The sequence below is a fragment of the Hypanus sabinus genome, chromosome 13, assembly GCF_030144855.1.
Source record: "Hypanus sabinus isolate sHypSab1 chromosome 13, sHypSab1.hap1, whole genome shotgun sequence".
Lineage (NCBI taxonomy): Eukaryota > Metazoa > Chordata > Chondrichthyes > Myliobatiformes > Dasyatidae > Hypanus > Hypanus sabinus.
In genome coordinates, this window is record NC_082718.1 from 77,184,958 (window position 1) to 77,208,691 (window position 23,734).

Genomic DNA, 23,734 nt, shown 5'->3' on the forward strand with positions numbered 1-23,734 from the left:
GCTGGTAGATGGTACTAACTACCTCTACTCTGCTTCGGCGGTGGACTGAGTGAGTGGATGTGGATGCAAAATTGGACCCCAATATCTCCCAGCTAAACCCTCAACTTACTCATCAGGAGACTATAGTCAGTGAGGATTGGAAATTATATCTCCTCACTGACAGTCAACACAGGCGCATCTCAAGGATGAATGTTTAGCCCACTGCTCCCCTCTCTTGATTCGTAACTGTGTGGCTGTGCTCCCCTCAAATGGCATCTGTAAGTTTGCAGCAAACATCACTATTGTTGGTAAAGCATGAAATGGTGACGAGGAGGTGTACAGGAGTAAAATAGATTGGCTGGTAAAGTAGTGTCTTGTTCCATTTTTTGCATTATTTATTTATTTTGTAATTTATAGTAACTTTTATGTCTTTACAATGTACTGTTGCCACAGGATGACAAATTTCATGTCATATAAGTCACTGATAGTAATTCTGATTCTGGATGGAAAGCCTATCAAGTGCACTGCAATGTCCCATTTAATGTCAAGCATTTATTTCCCACCCTAAAACTCCTTGCATGATGTTAGTGAGTTCCCTCTTTGAACCACTAGTGAAGATTTTCCACAGTTCTGAGGAGAGAGAATTCCAGGATTTAGACCTAGTGACACTACACTACATATTTCAAGTGCCAGTAATAATTCTGTATGCCATTACATTGCAACATACACTGTAATGTGCATCACCTCTGCACAACTTGCCAGATAGATCGTTGGATCCACAATATAGATGACTGAAAGGTGAAAGTTAATTTTATTATCAAAGTACATTTCTATCACCATATACAACCCTGAGGTTCATTTTCTTATGGGCACGTTCAATAAGAATAGTAACTATAACCCATTCAATGAAAGATCAACCAGAGTGCAGAAGTCAATGAAACTGTGCAAATGCAGATTTAAATAAAAAACAATCAGTAACAAGATCATGGGATAATGAAACACAGAGTCCTTAAAGTGAAATCATTATTGTGGGTACATTTCAATGGTTGGGCAAGTGAGTGTAATTATCCCCTTTTATTCAAGAGCCTGATGTTTGAGAGGTAGTAACTGCTCTTGAACCTGGTGTGTGAGTCCTGAAGCTCCTGTACCTTCTGCCTGATGGCAGCAGCAAGAAGAGAGCGTGGCCTGGCCGGTGGCGATCTCTGATGAAGGATGGTGCTTTCCTGTGACTGCACTTCAGGTGCTCAATGTTTGGGAGGGCCTTATCTGTGACGTACTAGGCCAAATCCACTACTTTTTGTAGGGTTTTCCATTCGAAGGATGCAGCCAGTCAGTATACTCTCCATTACGTATCTATAAACCTTTATCAAAGTTTTAAATGTCATGCCAAATCTCTGCAGATCCTAAGGAAGTAGAGGCGCTGCCATACTTTCTTTGCAATTTGAATTAATAGCACTAATTATGCATGTTATTACAAATACTCTCAGAATCCAGGGCCAATCCCACTCACTCCTCATCATGGCCCCCTCCCCACCAGCCTTCTCTGCTCCTAATGATGTGAAAATGGTGGTATTGTTGAAGAGTTATCTGTTGTCATTGTAGGGAATCTTGCAATGTTTGCATAACTGTTGTGTATGTTCCTATAAAATATTAAAAAAGATGTCGCTTCATAAATTATTATGCATTCAGATAAAGAAATTATGAAATACTAAGTTTCCAGTTAACTGATAAAAGAAACACAGAGGTAAAAAGAATAAGACCAGTGTATTCCTGTAAATTTATTAATTCTTCCTCGATCTGTAGGAAACTGAACTCCTTGAATGCTGGGCTCTAATTAATTTGAACTGATCAACTTGCTCGACTACCATTAGACGGCAGTCAAGAGCTAATGTGGAATTAGAGTCAAATTTAGCCATCTTCTTATTCTGGCTTCTTCTCCCTTCCGTTCCAGTCCTGAGGAAGGGTCTCAGCCTGATTGTTGACTGTTTATCCCTTTCCATAGATGCTGCCTGACCTACTGAGTTCCTCTAGCATTTTGTGTGTGTGTTAACCATGAGCTTTTCTGTTGGAGAAAACTCAAGAGTCAACACTGCCTGGGGACGCAGGTAGAACCTGAGTAAAATTCTGAATGGCATTTGATATCCAAGAAATCGTAGCGTTGGAGATGTCAGTACATTTGGAAAGGTGGAGCATAAGTTGTCTGTTGTGAGTGGGCTGTTTTTGGAGGAATCGCCTCTACTTCACAGAAGTGAGAGTGATGAGCTTCACCCAGTGCTCGTTTGGTGGGCCTGACTTCGGCGGTTAGGGATGTTCAGTGTGTGTTGGTTCATGTGCCTTTAAACCTTGCCTGCAATCCTATGACAGGCTGGGAGCCGGCTGGTCGGTGCACACTAACAAAACCGAGCAGCAGCGGAAGAATGAGGAGCTGACCGAGGAGGAGAAAGAAATCATCAACAGAGTGATCGCCCGGGCAGAGAAAATGGAGGAGATGGAGCAAGAGCGAATCGGGTGAGTCCAGGCAATGGTGGGGGTAGCTGCTGGGAGGGAGCAGATGTTGTGGCACAGAAGTTGCTGGACAGTGCATCATTGCATGTTGTATTCAATTCCTGATAGTGATGGACACCTAAACAAGCAAAACTGGGTACTGACACATGGAGGTATTTAGAGATAACAGGCCCCTTCAGTCCAACAAGCTCACACCACACAGTGACACCCATATGACCAATTAACCTACTAACCTGAGTGTCTTTTGGAATATGAGTGGAAACCAGAGCACCTGGAGGAAACCCATGTGATCACAGGAAGGACGTGCAAACTCCTTACAGACACCAGCAGGAATTGAACTCAGATCTCTGGCACTGTAAAGCATTATGGGGCTGAATGGCCTTTCCTCATACCATAAGGTTACACACACACAGCAGGCTTGTCACAGAGAATTTGCAGTTAACACTTTGGGCTAAGTGACCTTGTTGGATTTCGGAATGTTCTTCAAGAGGGGAGCAACATTGTCACTGCATGGCAAGCTGCAAGGCGCACATCCAACAAAATATCTTCAGTTTACAGTAGTTAGTAATGGAATCATTAAAATGTGGCACATGGTATTTGTACAAGATTATTACTGCGGTTTCTGGGGTTTCGTTGTAAAATTCCAGAGTTATTCGTTCATTTAATCATTTCACACTTTCACTGGGAATAAACACAATAGAAGTTATAACTCATAGAGTTATACAACACAGACACACCACACCCGTGCCTGCCATCAAGTACTGATCTATATAATTCCCATTTCCCAGCAGTTGCCTGAAGCCTTTTGTCCTTAGTATTTCAAATACACGAGAGTGTCTGCCTCTATCACCCGCTTGGTCATTGAGTTCCAGATTTTAACTGCCCCGGGTGAAAAAATTCTTCTTGAAATCCCATCATAATGTCCTACCTCTTGCTTTAAGCTTATACTGTCTGGTTGTAGGCAACTCTATTGCAGGGGAAAGTTTCTCACTATTATACATTCTATTTATGCTTACTTATAATTTTACGTGCCTGAATCATGTCCTCTTCAGCCTTCTCCCTTCAAGGAAAACAAGCCAAGTCTATCTAATCTCTCCTCATAGCTGAATTGCCCCATTCCAGGCAACTTACTAGTGAAACTGTCCTGTGCCCTTTACATGCAGTCGCATGCTTCCTGTAGTGTGGCTGCAAGAAATGCATACAGTACTCCATCTGTGGCCTAACCAATGTTTTATCTAATTGTACGATAACCTCCCTATGTACAGTATTCATTTTGTGAATCTCCCTGGTCTTATCTTCTATTATGCTCATGATGTCACGTAACTCATGACATTTTAATCAACATATATACACATGCTGTAGCTTTCATGGACCAATGGACATGCACATCAACATCTTTCTGTTCCTTAGTATGTCCAGGGGCCTACCATCCATTGTGTTTCTCATAACCTTATTCATCATTATTATCATTATGTGCCATGTCATATAACAAGGGTGATTATGGTCTTCATCTGTCTTTGTTATTGTTCTTGTTCTTTTTTCTATCCATGACCATAATTGGTCTTGGCAATTTTTTCTACAGAAGTGATTTGCCATTGCCTTCTTCTGGGCAGTGTCTTTACAAGACGGGTGACTCTAGCCGTTAGCCTTCAGAGATTGTCTGCCTGGCGTCAGTGGTCATATAACCAAGACTTGTGATCTGCACCAGCTGCTTATACGACCATTCATCACCTGCTCCCATGGCTTCACATGACCCCGATCGGGGTCAACATCCTGCCCAAGGGTGACCTGCAGGCTAGCGGAGGGAAGGAGCGCCTTACACCTCCTTCGGTAGAGACGTATCTCCATCCCACCACCCATCCTAACCTTAGTAGTTCCCTCAAAAAGCATCACATCACACATTTCAGGATTAAATTCCATCTGCCATTGCACTGCCCATGATAGCAACTGAGCAATGAGGTTCTGTAACTGAAAATTACTCTCCTCCCTGTGAACACCAGAAGTAATATTCATGTCATCCACAAATGTATTAATCATGGGAGTAGAGGGAAATATTAGATGAATGTTTGACTGAGGTTGGGTCAGGGGATGACTTTAAGTTTTGGGATCACTGGAGCCATTTCTGGGGAAGGTGGAATTTGTACAAGTAGGATGGATTACACCTTAATCAGAATGGGATCAACATCATTGAGGCATGCCCAGGAGGTTTTTTTATCACGGGAAGAGCACTACTGTGGGAAATATTTTGGAACCAGTGACCGTAACTCCATTCATTTTAAAGTGGTTACGGAAAAAAGTAGGAATAGACATGAAATAAACCTCTTAAATTGGGGGAAGTGCAATTTCCTATAAAGGATAATAGGAAGGGTCTTGAAGTATTACTGGCTGTGATTACCCTGCAGCCCCCACTCCCCGAATAAAGTTTGGTTTTCTAATTTACCGATAAACATTGGCCCAAACCATCCAGCAGGACTTTGAAAGGTTGGGGCTGCTCTATCTGATTTAACTCTCTCTTATTTTTGTTTCATCCTCAGGCGACTCATGGATCGCTTGGACAACATGCGAAAGAATGTTCTGGGAGATGGCCTTTCCCGCTGCATCCTGTGCGGGGAACAGCTTGGGCTGCTGGGATCTCACTCTGTGGTGTGTGAGGACTGTAAAAAGGTAACGGACGTGCCTGCGGGATATGGGGTAGCTCAGCAATTTGAATTTGACTTCTTTTGAAGCAGCACTTCAAACAAAAACATTCGCATTCATCTACACTCATGCATCGTTAATCTGCTAAATCATTACTGAGGGAGCCATGCCCCTGCTACATTCCCTATTGAGAAGCTGCACACCCCTGCGGCTGGTTGTGGCTAGAGGGTAAGGCATGCTCTTTACAGAAGGGATTTTGCCAGCACGTACCACTTCCAAACTAACTGCTTTTAAATTTAACAGGATAAAGTTTACTTTATCATAGGCTTCCCCAAATTCAGTTGCTCTTTTAGTACGCTAGATGAGAACTTTAAAAATGGTCTTATCAACATCACTTCACATCATCTGGGTGACCAATTTCCCATCACTTTTAAAAGGAAGTGCAGACATTGAGGATGACTTGTACTGGGGTGGATTTTGTGAAGCAGTAGAATCAACTCTGGCTTCTGAAGTGACAAAGCAGCAGAAATGCTTTGAGGATAATATCCATTACTATGCAGTGAAACTCGGAGACATGCTTCAAGTTGAAGCTTAGGTACTCTCTCTCAGACTGTGTCAGCAGCCATGGGGGTTGCAACATTGATGCAACATTAGAGAAACACTTAGTGCCTTCAACCTTGTTTTAAAATGTAATTACAATTTTAGAGCCAGCAGGAAATTGTTCTTAGCTTAGTTGTCTGATACCACAGACAATGCATAGGAGAAGAAGTATTCAAGTAAACAAAAAACTCAGCTGCAATTCAGACAGTCTCAGGACTGACTCCAACTGTCCAAAAGGGAAGTATGCAGTTTGCATCCTTGCGTAAATTTTTTTCCTCAAAAAAAATGCCACTCCTCTTTGGCGCTATATGGAGAAATTTGTCTTGTGCATTTACTTGAAAAGGATCTCATTTTGGTATTTTTTCTTCTGGGTCTATTCCTAAGGGCATGAGACAACTGCAACTACAAATAAAACTGCATTCTTGTACATGACATGGATTCTATTTACATAGTGACTAAGTCAGGGGTGGGCAAACTTTTTGACTTGTGGGCCACAAAGGGTTCTAAAATTTGACAGGGGGGCCGGACCAGGAGCAGATGGATGGAGTGTTTTGGTAATACACCTCATAAGAGAAAATAAAATATGGGATATGTAGAAAACATGTGCTTTAATTTCAATTGAAAATGAACAAATGCATTACGACAAAATATCTGTCTTTGAAGTCCCATGGTATTTAGCTATTTATTGAAATGGCTTTTAAAAACACTGAAAATTAAATGAATAAAATACAGCTTTTTTTAATAGTAACAGTTATTATTTTAAAGCACTGAAAATTCTGTTATCCTTCAAGATATTATCATCATCACTCTCCTCCTGCCTGTCTTTATTTCAAAAACGGTAGGAGATGCAGGTCTACTTGTCCTGCTCTTTCTTGTTCAATTGTCCCCTGTGCCAAAACTCAACAACGACCAGCATAAGGACAGGACAGTGACAGCGTGCCAGTATGCGGAGCACGTTATTTGATCTGGAGCGCATTTTTTATTTTGAGAACGTACGTGCACCTGCGCACTACTCATGTCCATCACTTAACAGAAATGACATGTAACATGTAAGGCTTATTGAAAAAAATATTTTCAAATGCATTTTTTACATAACACAACGAAGAAACTTATTTTTAATTTCAGTGGGAACAGTGTTGTTGGTCTCCCTTTTTAGCCAGCGCATCAAAGTCTGGATTTAGTTTTGTTGTGGCGATTCTCAGGATGGATCTGAGGTGTTGGTCAGTTAACTTGGATCTGTGGCTGGCTTTGTTGATGTTCATGACACTGAACGCCTGTTCACACAAGTAGGTCGAGTCGAACAAAGAGTAAAGCGCAAATGTGGAGTAATACGCTGCACCTCAACAAAGGTCAATGTGTAGCGGTGTGCTACATGCAGCGCTAAAATTACGACACAGAGTCGGTAACTGCAGTCGAAGAAAAAAACTTAATTCGAAATCCCCAGCCTCACTTTTAAGCCTCCCTCAACCTGCCCCCCGTGGCGCAGAGGCTCCAAAGCTCTGTGCTCACAAATCCCCGCAGGCTATCTCCCTTAGCCGGAACGCTGGCTAATTGTGAGCCGGTTCAGATGTGCCAGGAAATGGGTCGCCACAAATGTATATAGAGTGTGTCATCTATTGGGAAAACGCCAGAATTGCGGGGAAAAAATGTTAACAAGGTTTATTAATATAATTTCATCAAGTTCTGCGGGCCAGATTAAAAAGCTTATGGCCCCCGGGCCGTAGTTTGCCCATGCCTGGACTAAGTGACCCATTGAGCCTCTGGGAGAGCAGATGTATATGAAGTAGCATTCTGATATGGAAGGGACTCCTAAGCTGATTATTTTCTATCCATGTTAGTTCAGCCCTGTTGCTTCCTGATAGGGGAACAAATAAGCATTTATTTATTTATGCTGTTTCAGGGGTGGCCAACCTTTTACATTCCATGCGTCAATTTTTTTCACACACGAGTTCAGATGCGCCATACAACTCTTGTACCCTCATTCAATTCTTGTAAAACTATGTTAATATAGACATACTTAGCACTTTTACATGATATATTGATTTAATATAAAAACAAGATAAACATTATCTGCCTTAATGAGATTTCTAACAAATATATTTTGTCTTCTTTTGATTTCTTCCTTTTTCTTAATCACATATTCTTTCCGTAACTCAGACCCAAGCACTAGCTTCAGCTTTCCTTCTATTTCAGTCTGATGTTGTGTTTCACAGTGTCTATTAAGATCTTATCTTCTACTATGTGAGAAAGTGTTATCACAATCAATGCACAATGGTTTTCCTGACGCACCCGCTATAAGTAAGCCTATAAATAAGTTTCCCACTGTTCATTGAATTCACGCTTAATATCATTTTCTGCTTTTGCTCATTTTCTTTTGTGCTGTGATGGGTAACTGAATGTAAAAACAAGACTTAATTTTCGAAAAAGTACAAAACTGCAAATGTTCACAAAGGATGAACAAAGCACAACTCCGTAGCGCACGAGTGTCAATTGTAAACTGACTGGCAAAAACCTGCGACGCACCGCTGGTGCAGACGCCTGGCGCCTCAGGATCAAACAAGTATCAAACGTGTATTGAACAGCTATGGAATGTCTGCAGAACAAAAGTCCTTCTTTCCTACCTTGACTCATTGAACTTTTTTTTTAAATTAAAAACATTAATGTGAAAGAAGATAACATTCGCCAAAAGATGTGCATGAAATAATAAAATCGCTAAAAATTATTGCTAAGTTTTAGATTTATTCTCAGCAAAACCCATTTCTAGCTCTAAGCTACTTGAATTCCTGTTGTAGATTCTTTCTCTACAAATTGGTTTTTGGTTAATGCTTTTTGCATGAGTAGGTTTACTTTTATTATTATCGCTGGGGTGCAATGCGCCACTTCTGATCATCCAATGTGCCACTTTTGGCGCATGCGACATAGGTTGGCCATCCCTGCTCTGTTTATTGTCTTCCTCTGTGAGCATGCATCATAGTTTTGTATTATAGGTCTTATTCTTTACAGGTGGATCTGTCACATGAAGTGAAACTTCTCTCTGGGCTTCTCCCCTTCGCCACATTATCACTCATTTTCAGGGAAGTCCATTCTCCTCTGTAAACCTCTGACTGCTTACCTAAAACCGATGCCCCAAATTGTAGCTATCTGTGCTAAGGGAAAATGTTTGCCCTTTTATTTTGTCCCCCTTAAGCTCCTGTTAACTTTGTGCACCTCTATAAGCTCTGCCCCTCCCCCCTGCCTTTTCCACTCCAAGGAAAACAAATCCAACCATTTGAGTTCTGCTCATAACTAAAACACTCCATTAAAAGGAACATCTTGGTGAATCCCCTCTGCACCCTCTCCAGAGCAATCCTGTACTGTGATGACATGCACTATTCCAGCTTTGCTATATTTTATGAAAGTTATACTATAATCTCACTGTTCTTATATTCCAGTATCTAGTTAGAACATTACAAAGGCTTTGACGAGAGTAGGCCATTCAGCCCAGCAAAGCTTGCCAAACTCCTATTCACATAGTATGTTGAAGTAACTATTGAGTCTAGATTTGGAAGTCTCTAAGGTACTACTCTCAACTACACAACTAGGTAGTTTGTTCCATGTGTATACAACTCACTGGGTAAAGAAATGTTACATGATGTTACTCTGAAATCTCCCTTTAACCAATCTCCACCAGTGGCCCTGTGATCTCGTTGATGAATTAGTTTTGAAGTAGTAGCTGGCATCCACCTTACTTATACTCTTAATGATTTTGTACACCTCTATCATGTCTCCTCTATTTCTAAAAAGGTTTAATACCTTCAATCTTTCTTCATAGCTCATACCCTGTAGACCTGAAATGAGTCTCGTCACCCTTCTCTGAACTAACTGAACTATCTCCAGTGCTTTCACATTCTTCATAAAATACACATAGTACTCAAGGTGTGGCCTCACAAGCACATTATAAAGTTTGAGAACATCTCTAGAGTTGACTCCACTGACAGCATTATATGGCTGAACATTCTATTAGCCTTCCTAATCGTTTCTGTACATTGTCTAGATGTTGACAGTGATGAGTCTACCTGGACACCCAAATCCTTCTCATACAGCGCACTTTTCTAACTCAAGAACCCCTCCCCCCACCCCATTATATATTTATATCTAATAGTTCTACTTTCTATATGTAATACTTTAAATTTACTTACGTTACATTTCATCTGCCATTTATCTGCTGACATCTGGATCTAACTGGAATGATTCTGCTGCCTGAAAGTTTTCAGCCTATCCCCCTAATTTTGTGTCACCAAAAAACTTTACTAGCTTATTTGTTATGTGTTTATGCAAATCATTAATGTAAACTAAGAACACAGCAGCCCCAAGACTGATCCCTGCAGAATCCCTCTTTTAACATCTTCTAGGTGTGAAAATGATCCTCTTACCATACTCATTGTTTTTTGTTTTTGAGCTAATTCCACACCCATCTGCACACTTTACCATGCATTAATTAAGGCTTGCATTCCATTATGCCTTCCTTACTACCCAGTCTGTCTGTGTTGCCACCTTTGGCTTGGTAAAGCAGCATCCCTCTGTTACTCATTGTTTATGTCCTACACTCATTTGATCTTTCAAAATATATCACTTTGCACTTACATTCTATCTTCCAGGTTGGAGCTGAAACTATTCCCATTTCTATTCTGTAAGTGAATTCTGGACTATAAACCACTGATTTATTTTTAAGCCCCTCCTAGATTTGGAACAGTTGCTTCTTATCCATCAGAAGCCTTCAGACTTTTAAACGCCTTTATTAAATTCCTCTATAACCTTCTCTGTCTGAAGGAGAACAATTCAGCTCTGTAACCTCCAGCGTGCTGTTACTCTCGTTTTAACATTAGCAGGCCACTCTCTGCCACTCTGATCAGTGAACTAACTGGGGGCAGCTCCAAATTTCAGTCTTCATTCCAATGGAAATTTCTTGACCCCCCCAAAAAGTCTCTGGATGAATGCACTAGACCCATATCCATGTACCCCATCTTTAAAATTATCTAAACTTTTAGAAAATACTTTCACACAATTACTTAATAAGAATGATATTAGTCTTCCCCCACTTTGTTTCTGTGTGTGGTTATAATATATAACCTTTACCAAAAAAAAGCGTAGGCGGTTAATTAGTGCATCCACTGTCATACCCACTGCATGCACATATCAGAATCAGGATTAATATCACCCGCATATGTCATTAAATTTTTATTGTTTTTGTGGCAGCAATGCTTTGCAATACATAATAAAACTATGAATTACAGTAAAAACATATATATGTGTGTGTGTGTGTGTGTGTGTGTGTGTGTGTGTGTGTATAGTAACTATAAAAAGTATTCAAACTCCCCCCCCCCACACCTTGAAGTTTTCTTGTTTTATTGTTTTAGAACATTGAACCATAGTGAATTAATTTGGCTTCTTTCACACTGATCAACAGAAAAAGACTCTTCCCTATCAAAGTGAAAACAGATCTCTACAAAGTGATCTAAATTAATTACAAATATCAAAAAATATTGCATGAGTATCCACTCCCTTTAATATGACACATCAAATCATCACTGTTGCAGCCAATCAGATTTAGAAGTCACATATTTAGTTAAATGGAGATCTGTTTTTGGAGACCAGTAAGCAGTCAAGATGTTTCAATTGATTGTAGTGAAAATACGCCTGTATCTGGAAGGTCCGACTGCTGGTGAGTCCGTATCCTGGCAGAAACTAAGCCATGAAGACAAAAGAACACTTCAAGCAACTCCGCGAAAACCACAAGTCAGGAGATGGACTCAAGAAAATCGTCAAGTCACTGAGTATCCCTGGAGTACAGAATCAAGAAATGGAAAGAAAATGGCACAGCTGCAGATCTGCCTAGAGCAGGCCATCCTCAAAAACTGAGTGACCGTGCAAGTAGGAGACTAGTGAGGGAGGCCACCAAGAGACCTATGACAACTCTGGAGGAGTTACAAGCTTCAGTGGCTGAGATGGAAGAGACTGTGCATACAATTGTTGCCTGGGTGCTTCATAGTTCACAGCTTTATGGGAGACTGGGAAAGAGAAAGCCACTGTTGAAGAAACTCACATGAAACCTCAGCTTTTTAGCCATCAGACACGCTATATTTGGTGTAAGCCAAAGACACACCATCCTTGCCGTGAAGGTATGTCTGCATCATGCTGTAGTAACGCTTCACTGCAGCAGGCCCTGGAAGGCTTGTGACAGTAGATGGTAAAATGAATGCAGCGAAATACAGGGAAGTCCTAGACGAAAACCTGATGCAGCCTGCAAGAAAACTGGGACATGGGAGAAGATCTGTTTTCCAGCAAGACAATGACCCCAAATATAAAGCCAAAGCCACACAGGGTGCCTTATAAACAACAAAGTTAATGTCCTGGAGTGGCCAAGTCAGAGTCCAAACCTCACTAAAATTGAGAATTTGTGGCTGGACTTGATAAGGCTGCTCACTCATTAGTGATTAGAGAGATTGCGGTGAAGGAACCCTTAGGAGGCAATGATCATAACATGATTGAATTCACTGTGAAATTTGAGAAAGAGAAGCTGAAATCCAATTTGCCGGTATTTCAGTGGAGTAAAGGAAATTACAGTGGCATGAGAGAGGAATTGGCCAAAATTGATTGGAAAGGGATACTAGTGGGAAGGATGGCAAAGCAGCAGTGGCTGGAGTTTATGCGAGAAGTGAGGAAGGTGCAAGACAGATATATTCCAAAAAAGAAGAAATTTTCAAATGGAAAAGGGATGCAACCGTGGCTGACAAGAGAGGCAAAAGGCAAAGTAATAGCAAAGGAGAGGGCATACAAGGAAGCAAAAATTAGTGGGAAAACAGAGGATTGGGAAGTTTTTAAGAGCTTACAAAAGGAAACTAAGAAGGTCATTAAGAGGGAAAGGATGAACTATGAAAGGAAACTAGCAAATAATATCAAAGAGGATACTAAAAGCTTTTTTCAAGTATATAAAGAGTAAAAGACAGGTGAGAGTAGATATAGGACCGATAGAAAATGATGCTGGAGAAATTGTAATGGGAGATAAGGAGATAGCAGAGGAACTGAACGAGTATTTTGCATCAGACTTCACTGAGGAAGACATCAGCAGTATACTGGACACTCAAGGGTGTCAGGGAAGAGAAGTGTGCGCAGTCACAATTACAACAGAGAAAGTACTCAGGAAGCTGAATAGTCTAAGGGTAGATAAATCTCCCGGACCAGATGGAATGCACTCTCGTGTTCTGAAGGAAGTGGCTGTGGAGATTGTGGAGGCATTAGCAATGATCTTTCAAAAGTCTATAGCTTCTGGCCTGGTTCCGGAGGACTGGAAGATTGCAAATATCACTCCGCTATTTAAGAAGGGGGCAAGGAAGTAAAATGGAAATTATAGACCTGTTAGCTTGACTTCGGTGGTTGGGAAGTTGTTGGAGTCGATTGTCAAGGATGAGGTTACCTGGAGGCATATGACAAGATAGGCAGAACTCAGCATGGTTTCCTTAAACGAAAATCCTGCCTGACAAACCTATTGCAATTTTTTGAGAAAATTACAAGTAGGCTAGTCAAGGGAGATGCAGTGGATGTTGTGTATTTGGATTTTCAGAAGGCCTTTGACAAGGTGCCACACGTGAGGCTGCTAAACAAGATAAGAGCCCATGGAATTATGGGGAAGTTACACACGTGGATAGAGCGTTGGCTGATTGGTAGGAAACAGAGAGTGGGAATAAAGGGATCCCATTCTGGTTGGCTGCCGGTTACCAGTGGTGTTCCACAGGGGTCTGTGTTGGGGACACTTCTTTTTATTTTGTGTGTCAACAATTTGGATTATGGAATAGATGGCTTTGTGACTAAGTTTGCTGATGATACAAAGACAGATGGAGGGGCCAGTAGTGCTGAGGAAACAGAGAGTCTGCAGAGAGACGTGGATAGATTGGGAGAATGGACAAAGAAGTGGCAAATAAAATACAGTGTTGGAAAGTGTATGGCCATGCACTTTGGTAGAAGAAATAAACGGGCAGACTATTACTTAAATGGGGAGGGAATTCAAAGTTCTGAAATGCAATGGGATTTGGGAGTCCTCGTGTAGGATACCCTTAAGGTTAACCTCCAGGTTGAGTCGGTGGTGAAGAAGGCGAATGCAGTGTTGGCATTCATTTCTAGAGGAATAGAGTATAGGAGCAGGGATGTGATGTTGAGGCTCTATAAGGCACTGGTAAGACCTCACTTGGAATACTGTGTGCAGTTTTGGGCTCCTTATTTAAGAAAGGATGTGCTGACGTTGGAGAGGGTTCAGAGAAGATTCACTAGAATGATTCCGGGAATGAGAGGTTAACATATGAGGAACATTTGACCGCTGTTGGACTGTACTCCTTGGAGTTTAGAAGAATGAGGGGGAACCTCATAGAAACATTTCAGCTGTTGAAAGGCATGGACAGAGTGGATGTGGCAAAGTTGTTTCCCATGGTGGGAGAGTCTAATACGAGAGGGCATGACTTAAGGATTGAAGGGCGCCCAATCAGAACAGAGATGCGAAGACATCTTTTTTAGCCAAAGGGTCATGAATCCTTGGAATTTATTGCCACGGGAGGCAGTAGAGGCCAAGTCATTGGGTGTATTTAAGGCAGAGATTGATAGGTATCTGAGTAGCCACGGCATCAAAGGTTATGGTGAGAAGGCGGAGGAGTGGGACTAAATGGGAGAATGGATCAGCTCATTGATAAAGTGGCTGAGCAGACTTGATGGGCTGAATGGCTAACTTCTGCTCTTTTGTCTTATGATCTCATGATCCCCATGCAATCTGACAGATGTTAAGCAGTCTTGTACAGAAGAATGGGGAAAAATTGCAGAGTTCAAATGTGCAAATCTGATAGAAACCTATCCACACTGATTTAAGGCTATAATTGCTGCCAAAGGTATCTAACTGGCGTGAAGGGTGTGAATACTTATTCAAACAATTATTTTGCACTTTATATTTGTAATTGATTTAAATCACTTTGTAGAGATCTGTTTTTACTTTGACACAAAAAAGTCTTTTTTCTGTTGATCAGTGTCAAAAAAGCCAAGTTAAATCCACTGGGATTCAATGTTTTAAAATATGAAAACTTCCAAGGGGTGGGGTGAATAATTTTTATAGGCACTGTATATGTATTAAATAGTTAAGTTAAATAAGTAGTGCAAAAAAAGGAGCGAGATAGTGTTCATTGACTCAATGTCCATGATGGCGGTGGGGAAGATTCTGTTCCTGAATCGTTGAGTGTGTGCTTTCAGGCTTCTGTACCTCCTCCCTGATGATAGCAGTGAGAAGAGGGCTTCGCTCTTTTTGAGGCAGTACTCCTTGACGATGTCAATGATCGTTGCTAGAAGTCTTTGTTTCATTGTCCAGACCCCCAAATCTTCATCAACGTGAAAGGCAGCAGGCATAAGGGAACACCATCATTTATAGCCCCTTCTGCAAATTGTGCACAATCCAGTCTTGGAAACATTCCTTCAGTTAGGTAATGTTTTCTCACGGGCAGTTGCAGATGAGCATTAAATGTTGTCTTGCCAAGAGGGAAAGAGAAGGCAGATTGTCAGTCACTGAACCGTTCAGCAGCATGTGTCAGTGCCTTCTGGGAAGAAAGGGAAAGGTTGTAAGAGGCTCTGAGTTTGGAAGGAATGTGTGCTCACCAACAGTGCTGTATTGTGTAACTTAAGTTCCAGGGTCGATGAGCCAGAATGAAGCAAAGTCTTCAGTTGTGTCTTTCTGCGGGGGAGATCTTTGCTTAATATCCTCTGAGTATTATTTTTAGGGGATTTGCTAATGATATTAAATTCCTAATCCTGCTGTTTTTTTAACACGGGTAATAAATAAGTTCACAACTTTGGTAAAATATCACAGTGATCTCACTCCGTGTGTTACTAGGCTGCTAAAAATAGCATAATACAGAAACTAAACATACCAGTGCTTGCACTAGGCTGTGAGTTCAGAGGGGCGATCTCCCTCAGCTGCTCCTGTAAACCTACATCCTCTCCTGACAGAGCTGCTGTCTGCATGAAGATCTTGGCATGGATAATATCCTTTACTTCAAATAAATATTGGCTTAGTTTTTGTCTGTGGGGATTCATGAATCTACCCCAACAAAGACTGACACCTTAACCCTGAGACTACTTGGCTGTACTACTCGTTAAATCTTAGGAGGGTACAGCCCACTTCATTCAGGTTGACCATGATACTAATCTTTTTGCCTGTGTTAGGCCCATATCTCTCTATTCCTTTGCCTTTTCTGTCTAAGTACCTGTCCAAGTGCTTTTATAACTTTTTCTTTATTAATCATTTTATTGACTTAAAAAGAGCATATATACAAACAAGAGAATTATCTCATATATATATATATATATATATATCAATAACAATACAAACAAAGTGAAATAGACATTATCAAAATCATACATAGTATTAAACTAATATGTAGTATATAATAAAAAAGAAGACAGCTAATTCTCCTCTTATCAATTCATGGAGAGAAACAAAACAGTAAATTTTTAAATGAAAAAAATCCCACTGCACTGTACAAGAAAACGGAAAAAAAGGGACAGGAAAGTCCATTCTGAGGATATGACCGGAAAAAAAGACTTTCTGATCAAATCTAAAACTTTGAAAAAATAATTGGAAGAGTAATAAATCAAATCAAATGAAAATATTGAATAAAAGGTCGCCAGATTTGTCCAAATTTAAAGGATGTCCGACTTCTTATTTTCTCTAAACTTAAACAGGACATAATGGAGGAAAGCCAATAAAAGACAGTAGGTGGATTAGAATCCTTCCCATTCAGTAAAATGGCTCTCCTAGCCAATAAAGTTGAAAAGGCTATCATATGTTGAGTGGAAACAGGAATATTTCCTGCTTCCGATGGGATAATTCCAATGATTGCCGTAAGTAAGTTAGGTTGTAAATCCAGATCCAAGACTTCTGATAACATTTTAAAAATATCTGTCCAAATATTGTCTAGCTTTATACAAGACCAAAACATATGAGTTAAAGTGGCCAGCTCAATATTACATCTGTCACAAATAGGATTGATGTTGGAAAAAATACGTGCTAGTTTATCCTTTGACATATGTGCCAGATGCACTACCTTGAACTGCATCAAGGAATGGCAGGCACAAATAGATGAGTTATTAACGAAATGAAAAATTTTACTCCATTGATTATCTGAAAGTGACTCTTGAAATTCCATTTCCCAAGCACATTTAATTTTATCATTAGATATCATTCGTGAATGGTTTTGTGAATGGAAGATCATGCCTCACGAGCCTGATTGAGGCTTTGTGAAGGGAAGATCATGCCTCACGAGCCTGATTGAGTTTTTTGAAGAGGTAACAAAAGAAATTGATGAGGGAAGGACAGTGGATGTGGTCTACATGGACTTCAGCAAAGCATTTGACAAGGTCCCTCATGAGAGACTCATCCAGAAAGTCATGAAGCATGGGATAAGTGGATCCATGGCTGTTTGGATAAAAAATTGGCCTAAAGGAAGAAAGCAGAGAGTAGTTGTGTTGTGAAAGTTAGTGTGGGTTTAGTACTTTTTTTTGGAGCATTATATGGGTCGGCACAACATGGAGGGCTGAAGGGCCTGTACTGTGCTGTAGTGTTCTATGGTTTGATGGTAAATTCAATAACTGTTTATAAATTATAGCTATCAACCCTTTTTGAAGTGGTTTAAGCTGAAAGAGAGCATCTGTCATATTAGGTACAAACATTTGTAGATAAGCAGAAGGGTAATTTGGCAGCAAACCAAGTAAAAAATTCCTAATTCGTAAATAACCAAAAAAATGTACATTAGATAAATCATATTTATGCTTTTTTAAAAGTTGTAACTATATCTGCCTCTGCAAACTCCCTTTTTATTTCAAAAATAGACTTTATTCATGATAAAAAATGCTGATAAGAGAAGAAACAGTGCAAAATAAAATCTTGTTCGGAACATTCAGTAGTGTAAACTTTAAAGAGAGAAAAAAACACAAACATAGCACCATTGCCACTCTCTCGGCTCCCTGAGCGGATTCACCCTTTGATTGTTTAAGAGGCTTTCCTCACCCTTCTCTGCCACTCCATGTGATTGAGCTAGACTGCAGCATTCCCTTCCTGACATCTCTCTCTGCTGGAAGACCAATAATTTTCAGGCAGACCATAGGAGATCTTTCACTAAGTTTCTGACCTTCCAGCAGCACTTGATGTCTTATCTTGGTCTGTGTCCCCGGGTTCAGCTGCTGGGAATGAACAGGGACATGGACCCTTGCATCTATGTCCACACACTCTTCAAAAAAACCTACAATCTGCAAAGAGGTTTCTTCACCACCACAGCCATCCCAGATAACCACCACCCTCACCTTTACCCTTGGATCTTCCTTAAGTTTCTCCCCTCTCACTTTAAACCTGCTCCTTCTTGTTCTAGCCTCTCTTGCTCTGGAATAAAGACTCTTGACCATCTATTCTAATCATGCACCTCCTAATTTTATAAGTATTTATCGGGTCAGAGAGGATCCAGACAGGATATTTAACTGCAAACACGAGGAAATCTGCAGATGCTGGAAATTCAAGCAACACAGACGAAATGCTGGTGGAACACAGCAGGCCAGGCAGCATCTATAGGGAGAAGTAATGTTGACGTTTTGGGCCGAGACCCTTCGTCAGGACTAACTGAAAGGAAAGATAGTAAGTAAGAGGTTTGAAAGTAGAAGGGGGAGGGGAAATGCAAAATGACAGGAGAAGACTGGAGGGGGTGGGGTGAAGCTGAGAGCAGAAAGGTGATTGGCAAAAGAGATACAGAGTTGGAGAAGGGAAAGAATCATGGGACGGGAGGCCTAGGGAGAAAGAAAGAAGGAGGAGAGCACCAGAGAGAGATGGAGAACAGTTCTCCATCTTTCACCTTTCCGGAAGGTCAGTTCATAGATTGATCAGCATCTTTTTGAGTTGACATCAGAGGCCAGGGTTAACCACACAAAGAGGGAGGCCTTGCTCCTCAGTAACTGGCCCGACCCATCCAATGTTCCCTTCTCCATCAGGTCTGATTGCATGAAGCTGTTGGGTGTTTGGTTCAGAGGGGCCAAGGTGTGCAACAAGAATTGGCTGGAGCAGACTAGGAAGGTAAAACAGAAATCTGGATTGTGAGGAGAGCACTCAGGGAAGAACAGGTGTGAGGTGCTCTCAGGCTGCTGTACTTGGTGGCCCATCCTCTGCTCCTCCCACTCGGGAATCATCTGAGCTGTCTGTAGGTTCATCTGGGATCCAAGATGTAGTGGGTCAGATGGGTCACAATGCACATCCCTAAAAAACAGTGGGTGGGGCAAAATTGTACCCAATTTTGCCATTGCCCTGATGACCATCTTTGTGGGCTCCAAGTACCACTACATGCTGAGGTTTTATCTGTTCCCAGTGTTGCAAAGGATAGGTCTGGCCTCATTGCCTTACAACATCCCAATTAGCTGGACATTGCTGTGCAACCTGTCCTCCATTGAAAAGTTCTTCCAGACCAACAGGCCATCGGGCAGTGGTCAGCACAGAACGTCCTGCAAGCACTGCAGGAGGAGGACTCGATGGACACATTGGGGTGGTTTTCTGAGCAGACTGTCCAGACCATCTGGCAGAATGCCTCATTGCCAGGCCTTACCACAGGCACCAAGACCTTGCCTGTGCATGCTGAGAGAAACCCTCCCAGTCAGATTCTTCCTGCATCACACTGGCCTCACAGTGCCCACAGGATTACTGTAGTGGTAAAGAGCCAGTAGCTCATTTCTTTGCAGACTGTGGGTTTGTGAAGAGGGTGTGGAGATAGATGAAAGGGCTTTGTGTCATGGTTCATCCCCAGCAGCTGCATATCAGAGGACTTTCTGATCTACAGACTGTTCCCGGGGATGCACACGGAGACAAACATCAGGTGCTGCTGGAAGATCACCAACTCGGTGAAAGACGCTCTTTGATCTGCCGGAAACTTATTGGTCTTTAGCACGTTGAGGTGTCCCTGGAGGAATGCTGCCTACTGGCACCTTCCAGGCTGCAGGAGTGCATATTGAGGGATGCATTTAAACTTGGTGCAGCCTGCACAAGGGCTTGTTGGGTAAGGACCATCATATAGGGTTCTTCTCCTTCAGGAGAGGGAGGGGCTGGGTTGGGGGAGGCAACCCCTCAATTATTGTACCAGCTCAGAGTGCTACATAAGTGGCGGCAGTGCTATTGATTTGTATGAATACAATAGACCAGTACAGAAAAATTGACTATGGATTTAAAAAATGAAAATATTATTTTCATAATGAATAAAGTTTATTTTTTTTTAATCCTTGAATTTTGTTGATTTGCGAAGAGGGTGTGGGGAAAAGATGCAAGGGCCTGTGTCACAATTCATCTTCAGCAACTTTGTGACAGAGGACTGACTCTCTGATCTACGTGCTGTTCCCAGGGGCTCATATAGAGAGAGACATCATGCTGCTGGCATATCAGCAACTCGGTGAAAGCCAGTCTTCAGTCTAACCGAAACCTGTTGGTCTGCCAGCACATTGAGATGTCCGCAGAGGATGCTGTCGACTGACACATTTAAGCTACAGGAGTACGTGCTGAGGGACACATTGAAGCCTGGTGCAGCTACCGTAGGTATTCGGTAGGGGAGGACCACAGTGTAGGGTTCTTCCACTTCTGCACACGGAGGGGCCGGCTTGGGTGAGGAAGCCTCCAATTATTGTAGTAGTATATTGCCCCAGGGAGCCAGTAAGTGGCAACAGTTCTATTGATTTTAAGGAATGTAATAAAACACTACTTATCGCGTAATAATAAAAAGGCGTTGTGCGGTTTACTCTTGGAAGTAAATTTTATCATGAATAAAGTTTATTTTAATAGTTTTTAAAAAATTAATTCTGTTCACCCATCACCCTGCTTTCATCATGCATATTAATCAGTTAAGTATTTTTTAAATTCCTATTCTTTATCCATTTTGAAATTTCTAATCTATTCACATCTCACCCTCGCTTTCTATCTTTGCAATATTCTCCAGCCCTACAAATCCCCCAGGTACAGAGTCTTGAAAAAATATTCAGCCCCCCACAACTACTTTCACATTTTACTGTCTCATTTTCTAAATTTAACATGTATAATGAAGTGGGATCTACAAAACATTGTGCATCAGTCAAGTTCAAAAGAAAAATTCCGAAACCTGTCAACAATTTGCTAAAAATTGAAATTGAAATTTGTGAGGTTCAAGAAGTATTGTCTCCTTTGTAATTACTATGTTGGCTTTCCTTAGATGTAATATTACCTTACCAATTTATTGATGTAGAAAATTAGAGGATCACCTGTTTTCAATGAATTCATAATAACACCCCTTCTCTCTGTAATAGTATGGTAGGTATTAATCAGACCAAACCGAAATAAAGACAAAAAAGCATTCAAGACAAGTCAAGAAAATGATCATAGAAAATCAGACATACTTTATTGATCCCGAGGGAAATTGGGTAAGACCATCTGAAAGGCACTGGACACACCTCAGAGGTCAGTGCATACTGTCATGAAAAAGTGGAAAAATATGGAACCATAGCCATACTAACTAGATCAGGCCACTCATCTAAACTTAGTCACTAACAATCACTCTGAATGTGCTGCAGAAGTCAGTGGCTGCAATTGGAGATGAAGTGCACAATCTCTAAGGCCTTGTACAGAAAAGGTATTTATGGAAGAATGGCAAGGAAGAAGCCCTGGCTAAAAAAAAGAGAGCATATCCTTACCCATTAAGACTATGCAAAGCATTACTTAGTAGATACTGTAAGGATGTGAAAGAAGATCTTGTGATCAGATGAGACTAAAGTGGATCTTCTTGGCCTCAACACTAATTAGTACATGTGGCATAAATCTGATTACTGTGCATCAGCCAGGTAACACCATCCCTACTGTAAGGTATGGTGGAGGTAGCATCTCAGCAGCAGGGACTGGATATATGGTCAGGATTGATGGCAAGATGAATGCTGCTAAATACAAAGATATGCTGGATAAAAACCTGCTAGCCTCTACCAGAAAGCTTAAACTGGGGAGAAAGTTCATCTTTCAGCAGGACAACGACCCAAAGCACACTGCCAGAGCAACCATGGAGTGGCTTCAAATGAAGAAAGTTGATGTCCCAAAGTGGTCCAGTCAGAGTCCTGACCTTTATCCAATCGAACTCTCCGACAAGACCCACAGATTGCTCTCCACTGCTGCTCCCCACTGAACCTGGCAGAACTTGAAACAATTCTGCAAAGGAAGAATGGGCAAATCTTGCTCCATCATGTGCAAAGCTGATAGAGCTTATCTAAAACAAAATTACTGGCCATAATAGCTGTGAGAGGTGGTTCAACTAAGTGCTGAGTAAACAGGGATGAATACCTTTGAACTATTGACATTTTGGTTTTTGAATTTTTAGTTTTTTATGTTTTACATTTTTCCCTGTTTTTAGGGGGCTATACTGTGAAAAGAAAAGGAGCATGTGCTTCACAAATAAAAATTCTCAGTTAGATTGACCAAAATTCCTGGTTGTAAAACTCATTTATGTGAACAAAGGATTGGGGGCTGGGCTGGATACTTCTACAAGGCATTGTATTTAATCATGCTCTTCCATTTCTGGCCTCTATTGGTTGTTGTGCTTCAACAATCAACAACATAAGTTTCCTATCTAACCTTCTCAGCCTTTTTCTCTTCTAACATGCTCTTAAATGGAGTCAAGTTAGGAAAAGGGGAAGTACAACGAGATCTAGGTGTTCTTGTACATCAGTCAATGGAAGCAAGCATGCAGGTACAGCAGGCAGTGAAGAGAGCTAATGGCCTTTATAACAGAGGAATTGAGTATAGGAGTAAAGAGGTCCTTCTGCAGCTGAACAGGGCCCTGGTGAGACCCCACCTGGAGTATTATGTGCAGTTTTGGTCTCCAAATTTGAGGAAGGACATTCTTGCTATTGAGGGAGTGCAGCGTAGGTTCACAAGGTTAATTCCCGGAATGGTGGGACTGTCATATGTTGAAAGATTGGAGCGACTGGGCTTGTATACACTGGAATTTAGAAGGATGAGAGGGGATCTGATTGAAACATAAGATTATTAAGGGATTGGACACGCTGGAGGCAGGAAGCATAATTCCCGCTGATGGGTGAGTCCAGAACTAGAGGCCACAGTTTAAGAATAAGGGGTAGGCCATTTAGAACAGAGATGCGGAAAAACTTTTTCACCCAGAGAGTGGTGGATATGTGGAATGCTCTGCCCTAGAAGGCAGTGGAGGCCAAGTCTCTGGATGCATTTAAGAGAGAGTTAGATAGAGCTCTTATAGATAGCGGGGTCAAGGGATATGGGGAGAGGGCAGGAGCGGGGTACTGATTGTATATGATCAGCCATGATCACAGTGAATGGTGGTGCTGGCTAGAAGGGCCAAATGGCCTATTCCTGCACCTACTGTCTGTTGTCTATTGAATGGTATGCCATGACTGCAAAATCCAGTGAAACATCTTGCCAAGTCTACTGGGACAGGACCTCTAGAAATCAACACCTCTCCCACCTTGTAGGACATTGACAGAGGCAAATGGGAACACTGAACACCAACGAGGTTCTTCATTGCCTCCATCTAAATCTGAGATCTCCGTACTCCACCCAGTTGTGAACCATTGTGGGTGAAACTTCACCAGAAGGTGTCTAAAGCTGAAAGACAGTAATGAAATGTCTAACACTGGAGGACATAGAGGGATCAGAAGTGGAGAGAGTGAGCAATTTCAAGTTCCTGGGTGACAAAATCTCTGAGGATCTAACCTGGTCCCAACATATTGATGCAGCAATAAAGAAGGCAAGACAGTTGAATGTATTTCATTAGGAGTTTGAAGAGATTTGGTTTGTCAACTAAAACACTTGAAAACTTCTATAGACGTACCATGGAGAGCATTCTGACAGGCTGCATCGCTGTCTGGTGTGCAGGGGTGGGGGTGCTACTGCACAGGACCGAAAAAAGCTACAGAAAGTCATAAAATTAGCTTCACCTTG

At 41.4% G+C, this 23,734-nt stretch overlaps 1 protein-coding gene across 6 annotated transcripts in view; it reads left to right on the plus strand.

Moving 5' to 3' along the window:
• The window catches only part of rph3ab (rabphilin 3A homolog (mouse), b), a 269,820-nt gene that overhangs the window by 137,184 nt on the left and 108,902 nt on the right, over positions 1-23,734 (plus strand). For all 6 annotated transcript variants that reach the window (XM_059987937.1, XM_059987939.1, XM_059987936.1 and 3 more), the window contains exons 3-4: positions 2,344-2,487; positions 5,019-5,148. In XM_059987937.1, coding sequence (XP_059843920.1) covers positions 2,344-2,487; positions 5,019-5,148 — 274 coding nt within the window. The remainder of the gene's footprint in view (positions 1-2,343; positions 2,488-5,018; positions 5,149-23,734) is intronic.